A 20269-nucleotide genomic window follows, 5' to 3' on the forward strand; every position below is an offset into this window, starting at 1 on the left:
GATGCTCATCCCACCTCCCACCTTTATTTCTGCCCGGTGTCCAACCTCTCCCTCTCCTCTGGGTACTTCTCCTGCTGCTGTTTGTTCCTGTCCTTTACTGTTCTGCCTGCTGTCACTTGCATAACCTTGCCTGTTTGGTAATTTGTGGCAATAAAGTGTCACTGTGGGGAAAAATACAGCGTCTCAGCAGCATATAAATCTCTGATCCATAAATTGTGCTGGCCCCCACGTGTATGCCCCTCCTTTTCGATGTAAAGTGCAACAATTTAGGGCAAGAGGAAGAAAAAAGAGCCAGTAATATGTGATCTTACTGAAGGGCAGCACTGAGCCATCCTCGTTAGGGGCTGTAACGCAGGCTGAGGGGCTGGTGTGTGCTGTAAATTGCCCTGGAGACATGGGGCCCCAGTGGAGTCTTCTAGAGCTATCCAGAGCCTAAAGCGAGTCATCCTAAAGGAAAAAATAACACAACCAATACTGCTAAAGGGTGCCATCAGTGCTACAGTCTCCCTGCCCTATATATAGCCTTGCTGGTGCTGAGCAAACACGACCCTGGGAGCACCATGGCCATCGAAGAGATCCAGGTGTGTGCAACTGAGCCTCTTGCTTCTGTCCCCACCCAGATGTGGGATCCTGCCCATCTCCATCGCAGCTGAACAGCTTTTCCAGGGGATCCCCACCAGCACTCCTTCCCCATGGGCATTCAGGGGGACCACAAGAAGGCAGGTCTACACTTTTCCCCCGTCCGTGCTTTGCACAGCCCTAAGCCCATCTCCAGGCTGACAATGATTTCCCATGGCTCAGAGGCAGAACTCAGTGGGGCACGTCCTACCCCAGGCAAACACACCACACACTTGTGGCCCTGCAATCCCCAGCTCCACTGTGCAGAGCACCAGGTGTCCACCACTGTGGTCCTCCAGGAGCTGTGAGACCCACAGCAGCTGTGACGCCATCTGAAATGGTTTCAGAGGAAGTACAGTCCCTCTTGCTGATGGTTCTTTCTTTAAATTGGAAAAAACTGCTTGCCCCCATCAGACCTCATTTACTGAATGAACACCTTGGTCATGTTGCAGCTCAGCATCCCAGGCCAGCTTTACAGTCACCTCTGCTTTTTTTTTTTTTTTTTTTCCCCCCCCGCAAAGCACTACTGCTGTCTCTCTTGGAGCCACAGTTCCCATGTCAGAGCCAGCAGACTGTCCCCCGCCCACACCCACGGTCCTCAGGCATCCACCATGCATCACACAGAACAGCAGGAAGACTTGCATTAAAGCCTTTGCCTGACACTGATATCTTTCTTGACATCTATGGCCCACCTGAGCAGCTAAGTAACACTCCTGTGAATATAAACAAGCAGGGGAAAGCGTATTCACTAGACAGATAGCTTGAGGAAGTGTCATCACCCATTGAAAGCCCATATGCGGTTTTGTAACAAAGGTATTTGCTTCCTGTCTTGCCCACTCGTCAGAGGAATATATGAGCAAAGCTAAGCAGCACCCTGGAGACAGACTAAAACCAAGCAGAGAGCAAGGGATGCTCAGAGTGCTCTGCAGAAGCTGTGCAGACAAACACATTATGAACACCCTGGGGAGGAAAAATCTCCTTTCTCCCAGGCTTGGGAATGGCATGCAGCCAGAAGTCATCACGTGACTATCCTGCACCTTACCAAGCTGATGTGTTAAAAAAACCAAGAAAAATCAGGTCTTGATCCCAAACCTGTCAATGGACAACTCCTTCCCTCCTGCAGCCACAATCCACTGAAGCCTGAAATAAAAGCACTTCCTATGAAACCTCCAGCCCATTGCCATGGTGTGGTGCAGGACTTGGGCACTGGGACACCCACCCCCTGCCAGAGTGGGTCATGGCAGGCAGTGAGTCCTGCAGGAGCCAGGGCAACAGCCCACTGGGCTACAGGAGCAGCAGCATAGTCATCAGCTCACACACGGACCACGTCAAGACATTGCTCCTGCTTTTGGGAGCCCCAAGACCAGATACGTGTTGATTAACTGGAGCAAATTCAGTCAGGGCCACTCAAATAGCTAGGGGAGCTGAGAAGACTGAGCCAGCTCTTCGCGGCAACACATAGCAAGAGGATGAGTGACAAGTGGGCAGCCGCTGAAACAAAAGCTTCCCACTGGATGCAAGGAGAACCTTTTCTCTCCTTGAGAGTCCACTGGCAGCCACTGGAACAGTGGCCCAAACAGCCTATCCTCTTTCTGTACACAGGGGCTTTCAGAAGGCTGGGTAAAGCCCTGAGCTCCCATGGCCCAGCTCAGTGTCCTGCTCAGTGCAGAGCCTCTGCTGGGCTTGAGACATCCGAGATCCATTCCAAATTGCACAGTTTTGCAAGTCTCTTGTGAAAAACTGTGGCTGCAATGTCACATCAGGCCACTGCTTCCTAGGGTCATAACCAAGGAAAAACCAGCACGGCATCTTTAACAACACTTTAACACAAATGAAGCCCATTTTCTTGACTATAAGGAAGAAAATAAGGAGCAACTCTACCATATGAGCACAGGCAGTCCTTCATGCCAGGAACTGATTCTGGAGTTGGTGAGCCATTTCACCCCCCACCCCTTCCACCATCACCTCAAAACCCATACTACCCACTGAAGATATATGTACATATTCACTGCAAGACCTGTGCCAGCCTGAGGAACCACTCCAAATATGCAGTTTGCACGGCTGGCACCGATTCAAATGGACTTGATAGTGTTTGGTGAAGGAGGAAGATGCATGAGACGCAACATGGCAGTGGCCACACATTGCTGCTTGGGAGGTTTAGGGTGAACAGCAGGAAAAACCTCTTTGCTGGGAGGGTGGCCCAGCTGAGATGGGGGATGTCCATACTTAAGCTATGAACACTTGGCCAGACAGACACATCTGATGTAGCATTGGTGGCAGTTCTGCTATAGAGATCTCCAAGGTCCCTGTGAGTCTAAGAAGATGCAAGAACAAGATGAAAGATTGCTGGTCAGACCTTGTCTTGGTTATCAGCTCCATGAGTACCAACAAGACCTCTCAGCCACTTCATTCTTCCCATCTAAGAAGCCAGTCCCTACTTAGAAGAAGGACAAAACCCACCTAGAAGCAGTACCACCGTGGGTACTGCCTGGAGGGGACACACCCAAGTCAGAAGGCAGAACAGATTTCTTCAGGCCCAAACACCACTAAACACTCAAAAACTGCATAACCAAGTGACATCAGCAGAGCTTTGGCAAGACATCTGTCCATCTATAAATAGAGCTCAAGCGTGTGTCCTTATCACAGAGCTTTGATGCGTTTGGGGAGAATATTTTTTTTCCCTTCACTGCTGAGTCCCAGGCAGCCCAGATAATGGGCTTGAATCGATCCAACTCAAGTATTAGTAAACTTCCTACCACTGTGGCAGCATGCCAGCCTCAAATAGGGCAAGAGAACATGTGTCTGTTCAGAGCCAACCACAAGGAGCAGGCAGAAAATTGCTTTAGACTTTAAAAAAAAAAAACAGGTGCTTTTTGCAGATTTGTAGATCAATCTACAATGTATTTTAGAGGTTTAAGAAAGTCAATAGAAACAAGATATATCATTGCTGCACAAGAACCTGAGAAGCTGTATTTCTATTTATGCTGCTACTGGCACTCCAACCACGGGCTCATTGTCCTGCTGCTCCCTGCTGCGGTCCCACATCACGAATTCTCTGGCAGCAACCTCGAGGGAATGGGCCCCCTCCACTGCTGCATTTCACCACCCCGCTGGTTCTGCTAGGGCAACGTAGCCCTGGGGCTGGTTGGGGTCCAAGATACCCTAAGAGTGTCGCCACTGCTCCTCAGGCAACTTGCTGCTCCTGCAGCAAGAGGACACACGGGCTGCTGGCAGTGGCCAGGCTGAGCTCCCACAAACTGGAGCTCGTCTCCTCAGGTCCCCATCCACATGGGCTCAGCACACAAGTTCACTCAAGTATCTTGGGATGCTCCAGGCAGTGCTGAGACAATCCCTTGGGATTTGTTGCTCAAACTGGTGCTTCTGCAGAACCGTAGAGGGCAGTAGACTGCCCTCTGCGATCTCATCCCCAGGGATGCGACAAGCTGGTCCCCTCCTGCAGACACATCTGCCGTGTAGCCACCATACCTCCTGCACCACCATCATGGCAGGACTTGGAGCGGCCTTGCAAGGACCCCCTCGCAAGCTCTCTGCCCACCCCCCGCTGCCCTGCCAGCTCCACCACAGAGCGCTACAAAGCATACTCAGAATTTTTCTCCCCCTTTTCTATTACTATTAAGTGAGCCACAAGACGTGCCTTATCAAACTAGACCTAAATTATGCCTGACCCTCCCTAGATCCTGTGTAATGCGTCAGCCATTAAACATGCAATTAGCCTGCATTTACAAATTGCCGGCCATCCATTGCTCAGACAGGACCACTCGTGTCCCTCCAGTGGAGCCTGTCCTAACGAGCCACCAGGAAGCAGATCCTACTGGAACTGGCCGCATCCATCTTCCAGCCTCCATGCAGCACAAAAAGTATCTCCTGGCTTGCACCCTCTAACTCAAAGAGGGAAGGATAACATGTGCATCTGGGCTGGAAAGAGTTGGCTGCACATGCTTGGTGAACAGGCAAAGCTCCATCCTTCTGCCCCAGAGTCCAGTTGGCCATGGAAAAACAGGTCAGGCTGCAACATGGGAAGCACAAACCAGCTTTCTACCCTCCCTACAAAGCTAAAACATGATGCTTGCCTCACATCCCACCCAAACCCCATCAATGCTCCCTTTGGGGGCAAACGTGGGCAAGGAAGCCCATGGCCATGATACTGGGCAGGGACTGACAGCTGAGGCACCAAGAAGTACCAGCCTGCTGCTGCTTCTCCAGCCCCCTTCCCATCCCTCTGCCAGGCTCAAGCTACTCCAACAGCACATCAACAGGGCTGGGCTCTTATTCCTCCAGTGCCGCATACAAGCGGGCACCAGGGGACGTTATCATTCAGCAAAGCGAGGAAGAAAAAAGCAGCGTTAACCATTAGCATGTGTGTACGGAGACCCCTCATAAACTCTTTTCCCTTGCTTCCATCTGCTTTGCTCTGGGCCACTAAATCCAATTCAGCAGCGCCCAGAGCTTGTACTGAAGCTGCGACACATTTGTCAGATCCCTGACTAGACCCATGGCTAATTTTGCAACACTAATTTATCTCACCATATTATAGCGCTTTCATTTCATCCCCCTGGATCCCATTACTGCCAGTGTACCTTGTAGCCAGCATGTAACAGTAATTGGTATTATTAGCGACGTACCCTTCTCGAGCTGCTCTGTTTGCAGAGCTGCGAGGAGTCCTGTGGGTGGGCCAGTCCACACCAGGGATGAGGCGGGAAGGGATGGGGTTCTTTGCCCACACCACTTCACACATGTCACCACCTGGCAATGCTGAGGGTAGGCTTTTGCTGCTGCAGAGCATCTCTGCATGCCCAGACCCCAGCCCACTCCCCACTGCAGCTCCATCAGTACCCCCGTGGTACTTCAACCTTCAGCTTTTAGCTCTGAAGCCTGCATTCATCCTTGCACACAGGGAGCATTTCTGCCCTTGACTGTGGCTCAGAGGATACAGGACTTTGATGATCTAGGGTGAAAGGAGCTCCAAAACACCTCTGGGAAGCATGATGTGGCAGGGGAGGGGGCAGGGGAGCTGCAAAAGGAAAATGCATAACACTTCACGCTATTTTGGCTAACAGTTCTCCTCTTCATTGTAAGCTATCACATTTCCAAGATCAACATAATTAAAGTCATGCAGTTTTAGCTAAGTGGGAGGCTGTGCTAGTCAAATGGTGACAATTCCCACTTAAGATGTCCTTGCCTGGTGTTTAGAGACTTGTAAAATTTTAATTCATAATTTTCATTTCTCAAGCATAGCACCAGCAAGCACCGGCTTCCCCAGCACAGCTCTGCAGGGTCTGTATCCCCAGATGGGGCACCCCCATCCACAGGCCCCTCCTCCTGCTCCACCAGGGAGAAGATGACCCCAAACCCCTACTCAGGCAACACTGTGTTACCACAGCTCCATACAAAGCACATATGCAATGGGTCTCAGAGGTGAGGTAACCCATTGACCATGGCTGGTGATGGTAGTGGTCTCCTAAGGGGATGCAGTCCTTTGCAGCAGAGCAGAGCCCAGGGAAGTTCATCACATCCATGATGCTGCAGCCCCCAGTGCAGCAAAGGAGAAAGAACATCCAGCAGCCCTGACAGCTTGAAGTTGTGCTTTTCTGTGAGAGGTGACACCACAAAACAGGGCTGGGTGACACTTACCTGCTCCCGAGTAGTTCAGCCATCAAAGAACCTCTGCTACCCCAGTTAGACCATGCATCCCTGAGTTGCCCTAAGGGCTTTCAAGTGGGAGGGATCTCTGTGGAGAAGTCTCCTGTGTGCAGCCCATGACACGTGTGTTTTCCAAGCTGTTCATCCAAACCGGGCCATCTACAACCTAAATAACCTCTGTCATCATCTGCCCTTTTTGCACAGCAGCCATGGGGCTGCTCACGTGCTAGAGCCAGGAGCAGCCTTTTGCCACACTTTAATAAATGCCATCCTATCAAAAAGACACATGGTCTGCAACTCCAACAAAACCAGGTGGCCCAGAGCACACCAACGGAAGACAAACTGGGTGAGCAATTGTTTTAATCCACCTCTTACCTCTCCACCAGTCCAGAGTCCTTGGGGTGTCCCCTATTTCTCATCAACGTCCAGGGGATTCTTCTGGATGCCTGACCAATCCTCGCAGCTCAGATCTGGGATTTTCTTCAACAAAACAGAAGAGACAACCTGTCAGGTTACCAGGTAGAGCTCTGCCATCACTTCAAGTTTACAAAACAACCAAGGGTGGGGAGCATCTGTCTTCCAGCCCTGAGAACTGCAGGTAACTGTTGCAAACACGAAGCTAGGTCAGATGAAGAGCCCTCCTACATAAGCATCACAGTCAAGCCCCAAAGCGTGCATTTGCTTAATTATTTCAATTTAGAGAGATGAAAGGGGAGAGGGGTTAAAAAAATACTGCAGCTTGGAGCATCCCTGATACTCTTTAAAGACAGACAGTAATGCTCCCCAGCCAAAACAGCATAGCAGCACTAAAATGTCAGCCCAGCACCAAGGCATTTGCCCATGAGATCTTGTACTGCCTAAGCCTTAATCCTGCAAAGCCTCACACACGTGTTAAACCATGCAGGGAGAGGCCAATCTGACTGAACCCGGGAGCGTGATGAGGAAAGCATGCACGTATGGCTTTGCAGCACGGACACTGAGGACTGGAAATGGGAGAGAGACTTTCCGTGCTACATCTGACATGCTGCCTAGTGAGATGGAGTTTGAAGCATTACCGTAATGAGTGGTGCCCTCAGTTAGAAATAAGCTTTTCGTGTTAGACAAACAAATTATCAGTTGAGACCCGTGCTCATTATCTAGCTCTTGTGGCTGCGCTTGTCTTGTTCCCCCCCACCCCTGCCCCTCCTTTTTAAATGTTTTGAGGAGGGAAAAAAAGTCTTATGGTTACGCATTATTAAAATTGAAAAATAGAAGCCAAACTCCACTTGCAAAATGCAAGTCAGGGAGTCACTCCTGCAGAGATCTTTCCCGAGGGTGACAGCAGCTCCAAGCCTGGAACACCACATGCTTTAATTAGCACCCAACCCTGAGCCAGTGATCTTCACCAGAGCCCTCCCCAGGACCCCATCCAAAGCCCATGGTGAGTCAGAGGGAGGATGCTACATAACCCAAACTACAACCCCTGTCCACCCCTCACTCGCCTACAGAACCTAAATAAATATATAACCCCCCCCAAAACTGTGCTGGGTGCCTGGTGGAGAAACCCTCATTTGCAAAGTGCTGGGAAATAATTAAAAAGTTTTCCCAGAGCTTAAAAGGAGGGAAGCAGACTGCTTGTCATGCCGGCAGCCATGGTGTGCCGCAATTTATCATGTTTGTCAGGTGTCAGCCACCAAGAAATTTAACTCCAGCTGCCCCAAGCCCAACTCCCGCAACGCCCCATCACTCAAGAGCTGCTCTGCCAGGCACCCTAGAGCTGACAAGTGACTGGCAAGGAGAGAGGGCTCCTTCCCACAAAGTCTCCCTTTGCTCTGCAATGCCAAAGGAACTTCTTAGTTTTGGTGGCATTTTTTTTGACCCACAGATGAAGAGGAACAGAGGACACCGGGCTACAGCAAGCAGCAAGGCTCGTTTGTCACTACCTGCCAGGGACCCGCCTGGGCTGTCGCTCCAGCTTGGCAGGAATATGACAAGAGAGATGGGTTTAGCATGAGCACCCTTGGAGAGGTTTTTGCAGCATCCTTTGCTCAAGCTGTACGGACACAAGTCTCGTAGGGACAGTTGTGTTATGCTGCATACAAAGTGCAAAATTCCAATGCTTTTGCTGAGAGATATCCTTGGAACCTGCTCATCTGGAAAGGACTGACAACCTCTGTCACCTCTGTGCACTCTCCTGACGGGACAAGCCAGCCCTGCCACAGGTCCAGCAGCCCAGTTTTCCCCATGGCAGTTGAAGCATGGATTTGCTTTTTAAGAACACCAGGCTGAAGTCAAATTGGGTTTTGGAGGAGCTCAGCAGGCCCAAAGCAGGTCACCATCTGAAGGACCTGGCTCACAGCATGAAGTACTGCCGAGCCAGTGGGAAGATCTGTGAGCTAGAGTACCTCAAAACAGGGGACAGCCTTGACCACAGCTCAGGCAGCCTCACGTAAGGAGCAAATATCACCAGCCACAGAACTGGGATAAGTCCTGGGGCAGGTCCCTGAAGAAGGGCTGGCACCAGTCCTGAGCTCACTCTGCATCACAGGGACTTGGGGTCCCAGCAATGTATCGTCAGGACACTTCATCAATGTCACGCCTGCTTTGTAGGACCTGGCAGAGCTGTCCCCCATAAATACTCGTTTTGGCCATTTATGTAGCAGCAAGCTGAGTTAGGAGGCACCTGCAATTGTTGCAATGCAAAAACACTAACTGTTCAGTCTGTGCAAAATGCTGAAGGAAGCCCAGCATCCATCCATTGCATGCTGCATGTCCCGCATGATGCATCTGCATGTTACAGCAAGGGCTAAGGGATAACTGAATCACTTCTTTAAAAAACAAAACAAAACCAAACCAAAAAAAAAACCAAACAAAAAACCCCAAACCAAACACAGATAATCAGCATTTGCCAAAAATCTTTCCTCCCAATATAAGGCAGGGCTATGTCAATCAGGGATCGATGAGTTTTACTTGCATCAACAGAAGGGGCCCACAGTTTCCCAGTGGCAAGGCTGTGCAAGAGCTAGGGCAGGCATAGGTTTTGCACTCACATGTGCTCAAAGCAGCGTAGTTCCTGCTGTGGGAGCACAGCGGCTGCTACCTCCCCGCACACGCTATATATAATACACCCACACAGCAGTGTTTTTCAGAGGCTTGCAACTTGGCACAGGGAAGGTGGCTTTTCATGCCGTCAGGAACATGCAGATCCCTGACGCCTGGCTGAAAACCTTCCCCATAACTACCAGACCCAGTCTCACAGTGCAAAGATGCTAGGGTTGCTTCAGCACAACTGCAAGAATTTTTCTTGGTTTTGGTTTGGATTTTTTTTTAAGCTGTGGATAAATTAGTGCCTTTTTCTGCCCCAAACTGTGTTCTGAGAGCAGCTTAAAACCTCCTTTGCTAAAATTTTCCAAAAAAATTCAGCCGGAGGCAGAGACATGTGAAGTTTCAGTCCAAATGGTTAAAGGCTGGCATAGTTTCAAGCAACTGAAGACAGGGGCTTATAATCAGAAGTGTCAGGCAACCTTAATTATATTATTTCCTGAAGGAAATAGTTTTCCCTGCCGAAGTCCAGAAGTTATTAAAAAAAGTTGACCTCACTGGAACCAATCAAGATGGAGACAAGAAGCCTGTGATGGATTTTTAAGGCAGGCAAGCTCATGCATCTGTATTTTTTGGGGTCCAGGACTTTAGGACAGGTGTTCCCAGACAAGCCTGGCCCTGCAAAAGCCCCATGGCCAGCAGCCAGGATGTGCAGACCCCTCCCATCCATCCTCCCGAACCCCCCCAGGCAGGGAGACATGGAGCCCCACACACCCGAGGAGGGTGTTTGCCTGTGCCCAGATCAATTGCTTCGCCAACATGAGCGAAGAAAAACAGCCGGCTGCTTTGTAGCTGTCAGGAGCACACAGGCTTTTTGTCCATCTCTTCCCCTGCGCCCATAAATAAAAGTGACAGCAACTTTATTTAGGACTTCTTCCAGTTAAGAGGAGATGGAAGAAAAGTGAAAAATGAAATTGTAGCTCAGCAAAGGTGGAGGGGGAGGATCCTGAAGGCGCAGCTCAGGCTGTGCTGGGGCTGCAGCAGCCTGGGCTGGTGGCAGTCCTTGCACCCCCAAAACCAGCACCTCCTCACCCCGTTCAGTGCACCCTTCTCCACCACTTCAGGCAAGGAAATCTCATCCCATGTGCCCTTGTCTTCTGCCACTCCCCAGCACTAGCCAAGAGGCTCACGCGTCTGCAGGGAGTCAGAGGTAGAGTAACTTGTGTCTCCTTTCCTCCAGAAAGAGATTAAAAAATAATTCAGAGGAGAAAGTCACCTGCTTCCCACACGCATGCAAAGTTTGTACGCATAGCATCAACAGCAGCCCTGAATTGCAGCTCAGCGCAGTGCAGTTTGCCAGCATGGCTAAGCAGTGAGTACAGCATCTCCACCAGTGTCCACTACCACAGGAGGTTCTGGCTGTTTTGGCTGTATTCTTCAAGGAGCCTTTTACACCTGAGGAAAGACCTCCTTTCTGTAAAAAGCAGGGAAGGAGACTCAAAAAGCAAGAGAGGAGGTGAAGGCTGCTCTGCAAGAGGGCTGAGCACCCAGCAAAGTGGCCCCAGGCAACGTCCTGCCCCGGAGGAGCGGACCCAGGGTTTGAGCACCCCAGATTTGGTCTCCCCCAGCTCCCTGCAGCATCTCCTTAGCAGCACAGCACCTCACATATCACAATGGTATTGCAACACACTGGTAATGCAAGCTTTGCTTCAACCTTCATCCTGCTTGCACCACTGCCAAGCCAGTGCTGTGCCACTTGACGGAATCAGTCCCCAAGAGGGGCTGCAGGGCTTGCACCACCTGCACTATGTGGCTGGTTCACAGATGCTTAGGAGCTTGACGGGAGCTAGACTGGAGTGATATCATGCACCTTCACCTGCACACAAACATGCTCAGGGCAGGCGTGTAGGAAGAGACCCACCATCCCTGGGGATGGGTGCCCACCCCATCTGGAGAGGTTTGGGGTGGAAGTTATGTGCAGCTCCTTGGGGAGCGAGGCTGCGAGTGACCTCATGGGTTTCTTCCACCACTGCCCTCTCCGCTGCCGTGAGTCAGAGATTAATGACAGGCCATTTGTCAGCACTGGTGGCATCATCACCAATCTCATTTCTGAGCAGACTCCTGACCTTGCATGCATCCCCGAGACCCATGTTACCGCATGGCTCAGGCAGCCTCCTGACAGCTCCCGGGGGACACAACACAAAGCAGGGGACCAGGCTGTGACACAGCCTGATCCTGACTCAGGATACACCAGACAAACCTTTCAGCTGTGGATTAAGTGGTGCATGTTCATAGGCTTGTCCCACTGCCCTACCCATCTCCCAGCTGATCCCCAAGCAAGGGTCTCCCTTGCTGAGCACTGGATGAGGTTATGGAGAAGGGAGATCTGTCCCCAAAAAGGAGGGCTCAGACAAAACCAGCCTCACCAGAATCTCAGGAGGGGAAGGGAAAAACACAATGCAAAACACTTTTTGCCCTGACTGCAGCATCCTGTATCTCAGCCCCACGCTACCCACCCAGCTGGGGGTTCAATGTGCAGTACCAGCTGTGGCACCCAGACCTTCTTCACAGCCAGCCACGACCCAGGCTGAATTTTAACCCAGATCTCACTCAACGAAGAGACCAGATAAAACCCAGACACAGATCCACCCTGCATTTCTCAACAGAGCTTGTACCTGTGTCCTGCAGATTAGATGAGCTATGCCACAGGGTCCAGCACCCCTCTGCCACAAACCAGACCATGTTGCCACCATACAAGTCTACTATGCAACTGCCACAGACACCACACACAGCTGTGGTTCTCAGACCTCAGAAAGAGAGTAATGAGACCACAATAGGTACTGGGGAAGGAGAACAAAACAGGTTCTCTATCAGGGCACATCAAGCAGACCACAACTTTTCAGCCTGGGAAGAGGGAAATGGAAAAAGGAGGAGACAGGACTTAACCACTGGACCTCAGTCTAGACGCAATGTGTTGGCCAAACCATGATGTTCACACAGATCCTTACTAAATGGCAGAAAATAAATGATTTCAGGAGGAGCAGGGAAAATTCAAGAACAGGTCCTCTGACAAATCCTGGTCCTGATGCAAGCTTTGCCTCAACACATCCCTCAGCCTCAGACAGCCAGATGACAGGAAGATTGCATCCCCACCAAGAGGGATGAGAACCACCAGGACGGTTATCCGTCTGCACTGAGTCAAGCCAGTCCCGGCTCTCATACTTCTCATAAGAGGAACGAATTAAAATGATGTGGGACTGGGAAAAGATACACTCAGTTAAGATGAAGAAATCAGTGCCATTAAACTTCATTAAAATAATATGCCCAGAAAGCTTCATAAAAGGAGATATTGTATGATTGAATGCTCTCCAGACCCTCCTTTTACGCAGACCCAAAACACCAACAGAGTCTCTTCCAACAGCCAACTCCCACAACTATCGGAAGGTTTTTTCGGTTTTGCTTTGTGTTGGTGTTATTTTTTTTTTCTCCTGAGGAGCTTTTAGGGTTTGCAATTGAAACTACAATTCTTTTAGTTCCTGGGGTGGGGGGGTGGGGAATCATTTTTCATTAAGCTGAAGCAAATGGCATTTTTGCTTGTCAAAAATATTTGACACAACTCTGACAGACTCGACCAGACATATAAATAAAAGATTTAAACCCCTCAGCTTCACAGCTTAAGAAAAACCCGCTGCCAGTTCCACTCCAGTAAAAGCTCTCTCCTATGGGTCACGCTCCCTGGGGGCTGCCAACACTGTCCCGGCGCTGATGCTGGGACGGATGGGCAGGTACCTGCCACACCAGCCCGTTTATGCAATGAAAGCATCACCAGCTCACGTTATCCTGCTGCAGGCTGCTCTCTCAGAGGATGGATCAGCCCCTGCCCAGGCTCAACAAGGAAACAGCCAGCTCCAGTGGCAGGGAGTCGAGTGGCATTGATCCCCTCCCTCTCCTGCCACCATCCATATCCGATAACGGCATGGACCTATATGTACTGGATGCTTTATTTCCTCACCCACCCGGGCTGTGCATCAGCAGCCATCGGGCCTCCTTCTCCATCCGTTGTGTCAGCAATGAGGCTGCAGACACTGTGACAAGATGCAGAGCGGTGTCGAAGCCCATTTCGAAATCCCTCTATCCTATTCAAGCCAGAGAGGCTTATCTGCATGGATTTATACTGTTTGCCCCAATATTTAGCTACTGAGCTCACTAATCTGTGTGCAATAAAAACCCCGGTGGCTCAGAAGCTGAGCAATCTACATCATTCATCATTTAGATTAGCTATTGTCTTAATCCTCTTTAAACTACTGTATAATACATAAGGGAATGGATGTCCTATAGGCTCAGGATACACAGAGGAAACCCAGGCTGAAGCTCAGAAACTTGGATAGACGTTCGAATGGCAGATCTTACCAAGCCACAGAAGAAAAAGGAAACCTGTTGCACTTCCTGACAGCTGGTTTAACAACTTCTTGCTCTCTCCACCGCAGCAACCTTTAAATATTTCCTAGCCAGCTTCCTAAAGAAACACATAGCTCCCCTGCCCTCCCCCCTCATCAAAACACTCTATAAACTGGGGACCTCAAGCTTCACCAGTGCATGCAGTATGGTCTTGCTAAAGCTGCTGCCCCAAGGATGCTCATCTCTGCCATGCAGGAGCTGGGACATCCCAAGCCAGCATCAGCCACAGCTGTGCTGCTCTTGGAAAGGCAACAGCTCCGCACGGCCCAGCGTCGTCATGCTTTGGGCCCTGCCTTGCAAACAGGCAGGCTCAGGTCAAGGATTAAAGTCTGCTTTGCTCTCCAGGATCACGGCGTGCATCACTGCAGCGCCTGGTGGGAGGACAAACAAAGAACAGGTTTCTTTATGGAAACAGAAAGGAGTTTGGGGGGGGGGGGGGGGGGAAGAGGGGATGCAACAAGGCAGTAGCAAATGAGGCTTTAATTTTTTGCTCACCAGAGCTGAGGGAGCTAATAAACAGACAGATGAGAGCTAAATTGTCTTCTGAACCTCTGTATCAGTATTCACATTACAGAGGCTGCTTCCAGCAATTCCAGCATATTAATAATAAATGCTACATAATTACAGCAGACTTGCTTTTGTCCTCTCTTCCTGTTTACTGTCAATGTCTGGTTAACCCTGTGCATCCCACAGCTGGCTCTCCACCAGTGCCAGCCCCTCCTCAAGTGGCATGGGGCTGGCACTATGGATGGGTGCCCCTCCCAGCCCCCTCCTGGGCTGGACAGGGCACAAGGGGAGGTGAAGGAAAGCTCAAGTGCTGATACCAGTTCACAGCCATCACCTTCTACCCATCAAAACTATGCTGACATTGCTGCAGGGCATGAAAAAGAAGTATCTGGGGTCTCAGTGGCAACTCCAGGCTGGGATGAGTTGGGGACTATGCAAAACACCTCCAAAGCACAGCAGAGCTCCAAGTCACCAAACAGGAAATTGGGTTTATGGCCTCTCCTGCTTTTAATCTCCTCCAGACTTGTAGCTGGAGCTGCCTTCCCTGCAGAGATGTTTTTGGGATGTCTCTGCCCCAGCCCATTGGGAGTCCTCCTGCTGCACCCATGGTCACAGGGGTGTCGATGGTGATGGCTCCCTGGGATGCACAGCCAGGGGCAAGAACACCACACACTGCTGGGAGCTGGCAGTGGGCTCTGGAGCATCCCCAGAAGAAAGCAACCATGGAAAGCCATAGGAGATGACCCACAGCTCCCAAGTCTGGCACCCAGGTAAGGAAGAACAGAATTTTTGTGTAGTCAAGTTCCAGACCAAAACAACTCCAGTCTATGCAGCACTGTAGCCACCTCCCCACACTCCTCCCCTGGATTTCTGCAGCACCAGGGCCCCTTGGACCCAGCTGCTCTTCCCAAGCATCCTTCTTCCTAGGCAAGCTGTACCAAAACACCGTGCTCTGTCTGATCATTTCATGAGCTGACTCAAATGAGAGTTAAAGACCCTCTGGCAATTTTCCCCTGAATTTTAGAGGCGTTTCATCCAATCTAGCTGCAAACTGAACTTTGGAGCCTGCTCTGCTTCCCACAGGACTGTCTTTGTGAGCGTTTCTTCCTGAAGTTGCAGGCAAAGAGCATCAAAACTCTGGAGAAGGGTCCACATTAACAGTGCAACTGCTGTTTATATCAGAGCACAGGTTTAATTTGCACCTTTCAGGCTAGCTCTCTCTTTTCCCAGCCTTTCAGGGAGGTTGCCATGCCCTGTAACATGGCTTCAATAATAGAAGAGAACAAATACCTCAAATGGGATTTCTGCAAGAAGAAGCCAACATGCAAAACAAAGTGTGCCTGCCTTCCAGTGCAAATTAACTCAGCTTTTGCCTCGAGTGTAGACCTTTCCAGACATGACACCCACTGGACGGCAAATGAATGCCAAGCAACTCAGATGCAAATCTCTTCCTGCACAGAGAAAGCCTCAAATGCTATGGGAACACTTGTCTCAAACAGCTGAGCACTGAAAAGCCTCGAAATGGAAAAAAACAACTTAAACCCAGCTACACCACTCACACAGGGAAGAGAAGGATGAAGTGACATAAGACTGGCTGTCCCTCAGACACCGGTGTCCCACCCAACCTGGGTCATGCACAGCATCCCCCAGTGCTGGCATCCTGCCACCATTCCCCAATGCTTCCCACAGCTGCACATAGCCTCTTTGCGTTTACTGGGCTGTCTCCTCTGCAAGGTGAAACATCGAAGCATTTTGCTCCCTGAACATGTCAGAGTCACCCTTTTGGAGTTCTCAGAAAATGAAGCAGCAACCAGTTGTTCAGGAATAAATGCTGAAGAAAAAGAACCACAGCTCTTCTGTTCTACAACAAGTACAGGCACCAATAAAAGTGAGAGGGACAGACTGTGCAGAGGATAGGAGGCACATGCAAGCCAGGAGTCCTCTGGACCGCTCACACGGAGCAGGCATGCCTGAGAAGGATGGAGCACAATGGGGAGCAGGAAAAAGGGGGATAATCATCATCACATCGAGCTCTTCCTTGCAGGACAGTACCAGGAAGGCTACTTTGAGAGCTGGTAGACAGCCACAAGGTATGAGGAAGGCCAAAATCATCCCTGTTGGGTGGCCCTGGGCTGGCAGCATCTTTGAGCTGCCTCTCTCTTCACTCACTGCTGTTTTTGGCAGGGTAGCCCCAGCTTCTTCACTGCAGGGGCCTTTGCTCCCTGTGCAAAAGTCACTCAGCAGGCTGGAGTCCCCACACACCACCATGAGCTGGTGCAGCTGGGAAAGCAATAAGCCATATGGACAGGGAAGGGAAATGCACCAAGACCTGCAAGGAAGCTGGACTGCAGGCTCTGGGACACAGGCAACCTGTGCTGCTGAAAGAGCTTGCCACAGGCAGAGAGAAGCCATGGCTCTGCCATCGCCCTCGTAGTTCCCATCACACACACAGACAACCTCCAGCACTGCTGGACGAGCTGTCACAGCAGGATTGCAAGCATGGAAGGACAGCAAAGCAGCCAGAGTGCTCTGCACACCTCTCTCAATATGGCACACCCAAGCCAAGCCCAAACCTTCCCAGCATGGATCTCTGCACGGTGGTGCCACAGGATAAAGCAAGATTTGGCCCAGGATTACCAGCCAGCACTCCTAGATACAAAGACAGAAAAGCATTAGACTTCTGAGCCCCCCAGATCATCTCCAGGACAGCCTGCATCATGCCCCTCTGCCAGGGCTGCTTCCCTGCTTTCCAAACAACCCACCACCCCAAAATCTCAGGACGCTCCTTGGCAGTTGATGGCAGCACATTTCAGGCTGCGTGAACCTCTTGTGTTAGCTCCCTCCACAAGCCATTTCAAAAAAAGAGAGCAAGTTATTAATTACAAATTAAGCTGCTAATTGATACTAAGCTCGGTTAGCTCTAGGGGAAACAGAAGCAGAGCTATGCCCCCTCACAGCATGGCTCAGTGATTGCAGTTGCGATATGAGGATCCTGAACTCCCCAGGAAAGCTGCTGGAGACACAGTCGCACTGCTTCCAGATCAAGCTGCCCAGGGATCTCTTAATCCTTCACTTCTTACAGCCCTGACCTGCCTCCAACCACTGTGACAACCAAAGGTTCAAACACCCTCTCCCAGCTGACAGTTGCACCCAAGTGCAAATCCAAAGCCAACACCCACAAGCACCAGCAATTCCAACCATCAGACTTCTGTAACAAAGTAATCAGGGTGACAGCCCCAGGGCACGCCCCAAATAAAGATCTCCTATTTTGGAGGGGATGAATAATTTCCCTATCACCCCATCCCAGCAGCACTTAAAGGTTTGTACAGCCAGAAGTCCCCATTTTGCTTGGCCCTGGGTGGACTCCTGCATCTTGCGGAGGATGAGGTGATGAAGCAATGCCAAGGATCAGCCCGTGCTGGACAGGTAAGATCAGGCCAGCTGACCTCCTAGAGCTGAAGAAAACCCTCCTGCCACAAGTTTCTGAGCCCTGCCTTTTGGAAAGCTCAGAAACACAGTGCAGAATTACCTCCTCTCTTAATAAGTAAGAGGTAATAAGTAATTAACTAGTAGTATTAATAAATAATGAAGAATAATTCCTTAATAAGGGGCAGTAAAGCTTGAAGTATTGCACCCCTTTGCCCCAACTTTGAAGCACATGGGAAGCTCCTCTCTTGCACAGGGAAGTGCAGCACTTGCCCACAGTGGACAGGACCTGCCTCATACAGGGGTCTGCTGGAGCAGGACAAGTTCTGCTGGGTTTGACCATCAAGCAGCTGACACAGAGATCTCCATCCATCCACTCTCACGCCACCCTTCTCCTTGGGCAGCCCAATTAAACCTAATGAATTATATCCAGCACAAGTCACCAGCACAAGCGAATGCAGGAAGACTTGGCGACCATGGTGCTGCGCAAGCAGAAGGTGAATAAATAAAATTCACTCCAGTTGACAGAAAACTGCGCAGTGAAGCTTGTTGGAAGATGCCAATTCAGTGATAGAGATTCTGTAGCAAAGCGTCTGTTTGGGTGATTTTGGCTTAAAAGGGGGCAAAAAGAAAACATCCACAAAAGCCAATTCTACATTTAAATATGAAAAACTCCGGAGAAGTTTTATCCTAGGTCAACACTGTAGTTAAAAAAGAAAAAAAGTTTAACCAAGAAATAAACTACTGCTAGTTACCAGAACGGATTTAGGATCAGAGCTGTAGAATAATACAGACTGGCCCAGATTTCAACCTAATACCATGCAGGTGGAGCAGGACCAGCCAGCTCAGGTCACACTGAGGGGCTGCTGCAGGTTAGGGCTGAGCATCTCCAAGGCTGGACCTTTCCCATCTCATATTCCTGTTGCAGTGTTTAACCACACTAATGGGGACAAGATACTTCTCAGTGCCTGACAAACAATCAGATACTCCAAACTGGATTTTTATCTGCTGTATTGTCCCTGTCTGCTTCCAAAAATTATTCCATCTCCTACCTCTCCTCTCCCATAGAGGGGCTCAAAACAGCAGTAAGACCTGCCCCACAACACCCTGATTCACTTTCCCTTCCCCAGGCCACACAGACCCACTGCTATCAGCGTCTCCCTCCCCATCCTTCTGCTCCACAAACCCTCGGAGTTCCCCGATGACAACTACTGATGAGTTTTGACATCAAATTCCCATGGGAGACGGTGGTGGGGAAATACTGCAAACCAAGACAGACTGCATGGCTTCCTAGTGGGCAAGAAACCCTACCCAAACCCAGTTGTAGCCATAACCAACTGCCACAGTTTTCCCTTCAAAAAAACAAAGAGCCCTGCTCCACTGTGATGCAAACAGTTGTTGTTTCAACACAGTCCTCCCCCACCACCATTCCTTCAATTCAAAGTCAATTACGGCAAGGTTAATGGGGCAGAGAGGATGCCAGTTGGCTGGGTAATGATGTCAAAGCACCTGGCATTGCCTGGGCAACAGCTAGGCAGCGGGGATGCAAATGAAGGTGCAGGATTGCACTTGATCCCTGGAAACAAGCTGATGCAATTGAGCGTATCAGCGTTAACGAACATGGAAATAACAAGAGAGCACCCAGAGAAACAAGACACTGATGGGGAGTGGGGGCTGCACCCAGCAAGAAGATATGGCTATGAGCACCACGTGCTGGGTGTCAACAGAAGTCTGCATGGTGCTGACCTGCCTCCAGGTCTTCACCCAGAAGGTGCTGGGTGTAAACCCACAGTTTAACACTCCAACTTTGCACACCCAAACCCAGCCATGTTGTTCTTACGCTGAAGTCTTTCCTCCAGCAGCTCCTGGCTCCTCTCCAGGCAAGCTGCAACAGGGAGAGCAAGAGGGGAGCTGCATGCATCAAGAGGCCACAGTTTAGAGTGATCTGATAAGCATAGGGCCTAGGCAGCAAAGACCAAGGGGCAAAAAGAGGTGCACACAAGAGGAGGTGCTTGAGGGCATTTCAGTGCAAGGAGCAGTGACCTGTTCAGCAGGAAGGCTGTTCCAGCAGTGCAGCCCAGCTTCCCCAAAGCTTGCAATCCCCACATCATCTGCAATTAATAATCTGAAGCTTGCAGGCAGAGCAGCAGGAGCTGCTATGTGGGATGTTCTCTGCCAGGACTGAACTTGGCACAACGTGCTGCCACTGACCAGGATTACAGAACAGCAGGTAAGAGTGCTGCAAACCTCAGACACCAGCAAGCCATTTCCAGCTTTGGTCAATCAACCAGCTGCTGCTATCTTCTCCCTAGTCCACAAGCTTCATCAGATTTCCCTCAGCACATTTACTACCTGGAAAACTTTCACTCTTACATGTTAATATTCAGTGCTTTCCTGTCCCTGGCCTTTAAGCCTATGCCATGCCACCGCTCTCCCTTTCCTGACCCCACACACACTCCAGGATGCAGCAGCCTTTGGTTTCCAAGCAGAGGCCATCTGTCCCTCCACGAGCCAGTGTTATGGGTGGGCTGGTGCCCCACACCCACACTCTCGTGCTTTCTGCTCACCATCTTTAGCT

At 50.4% G+C, this 20269-nt stretch overlaps 1 protein-coding gene across 1 annotated transcript in view; it reads right to left on the bottom strand.

Moving 5' to 3' along the window:
- The window catches only part of CNTFR (ciliary neurotrophic factor receptor), a 207770-nt gene that overhangs the window by 146161 nt on the left and 41340 nt on the right, over window positions 1-20269 (bottom strand). Inside the window, 1 exon segment of the mRNA XM_056325558.1 lies at window positions 6655-6759. Coding sequence (XP_056181533.1) covers window positions 6655-6759 — 105 coding nt within the window.

Source organism: Falco biarmicus, chromosome Z (genome assembly GCF_023638135.1).
Source record: "Falco biarmicus isolate bFalBia1 chromosome Z, bFalBia1.pri, whole genome shotgun sequence".
NCBI classification, from domain to species: domain Eukaryota; kingdom Metazoa; phylum Chordata; class Aves; order Falconiformes; family Falconidae; genus Falco; species Falco biarmicus.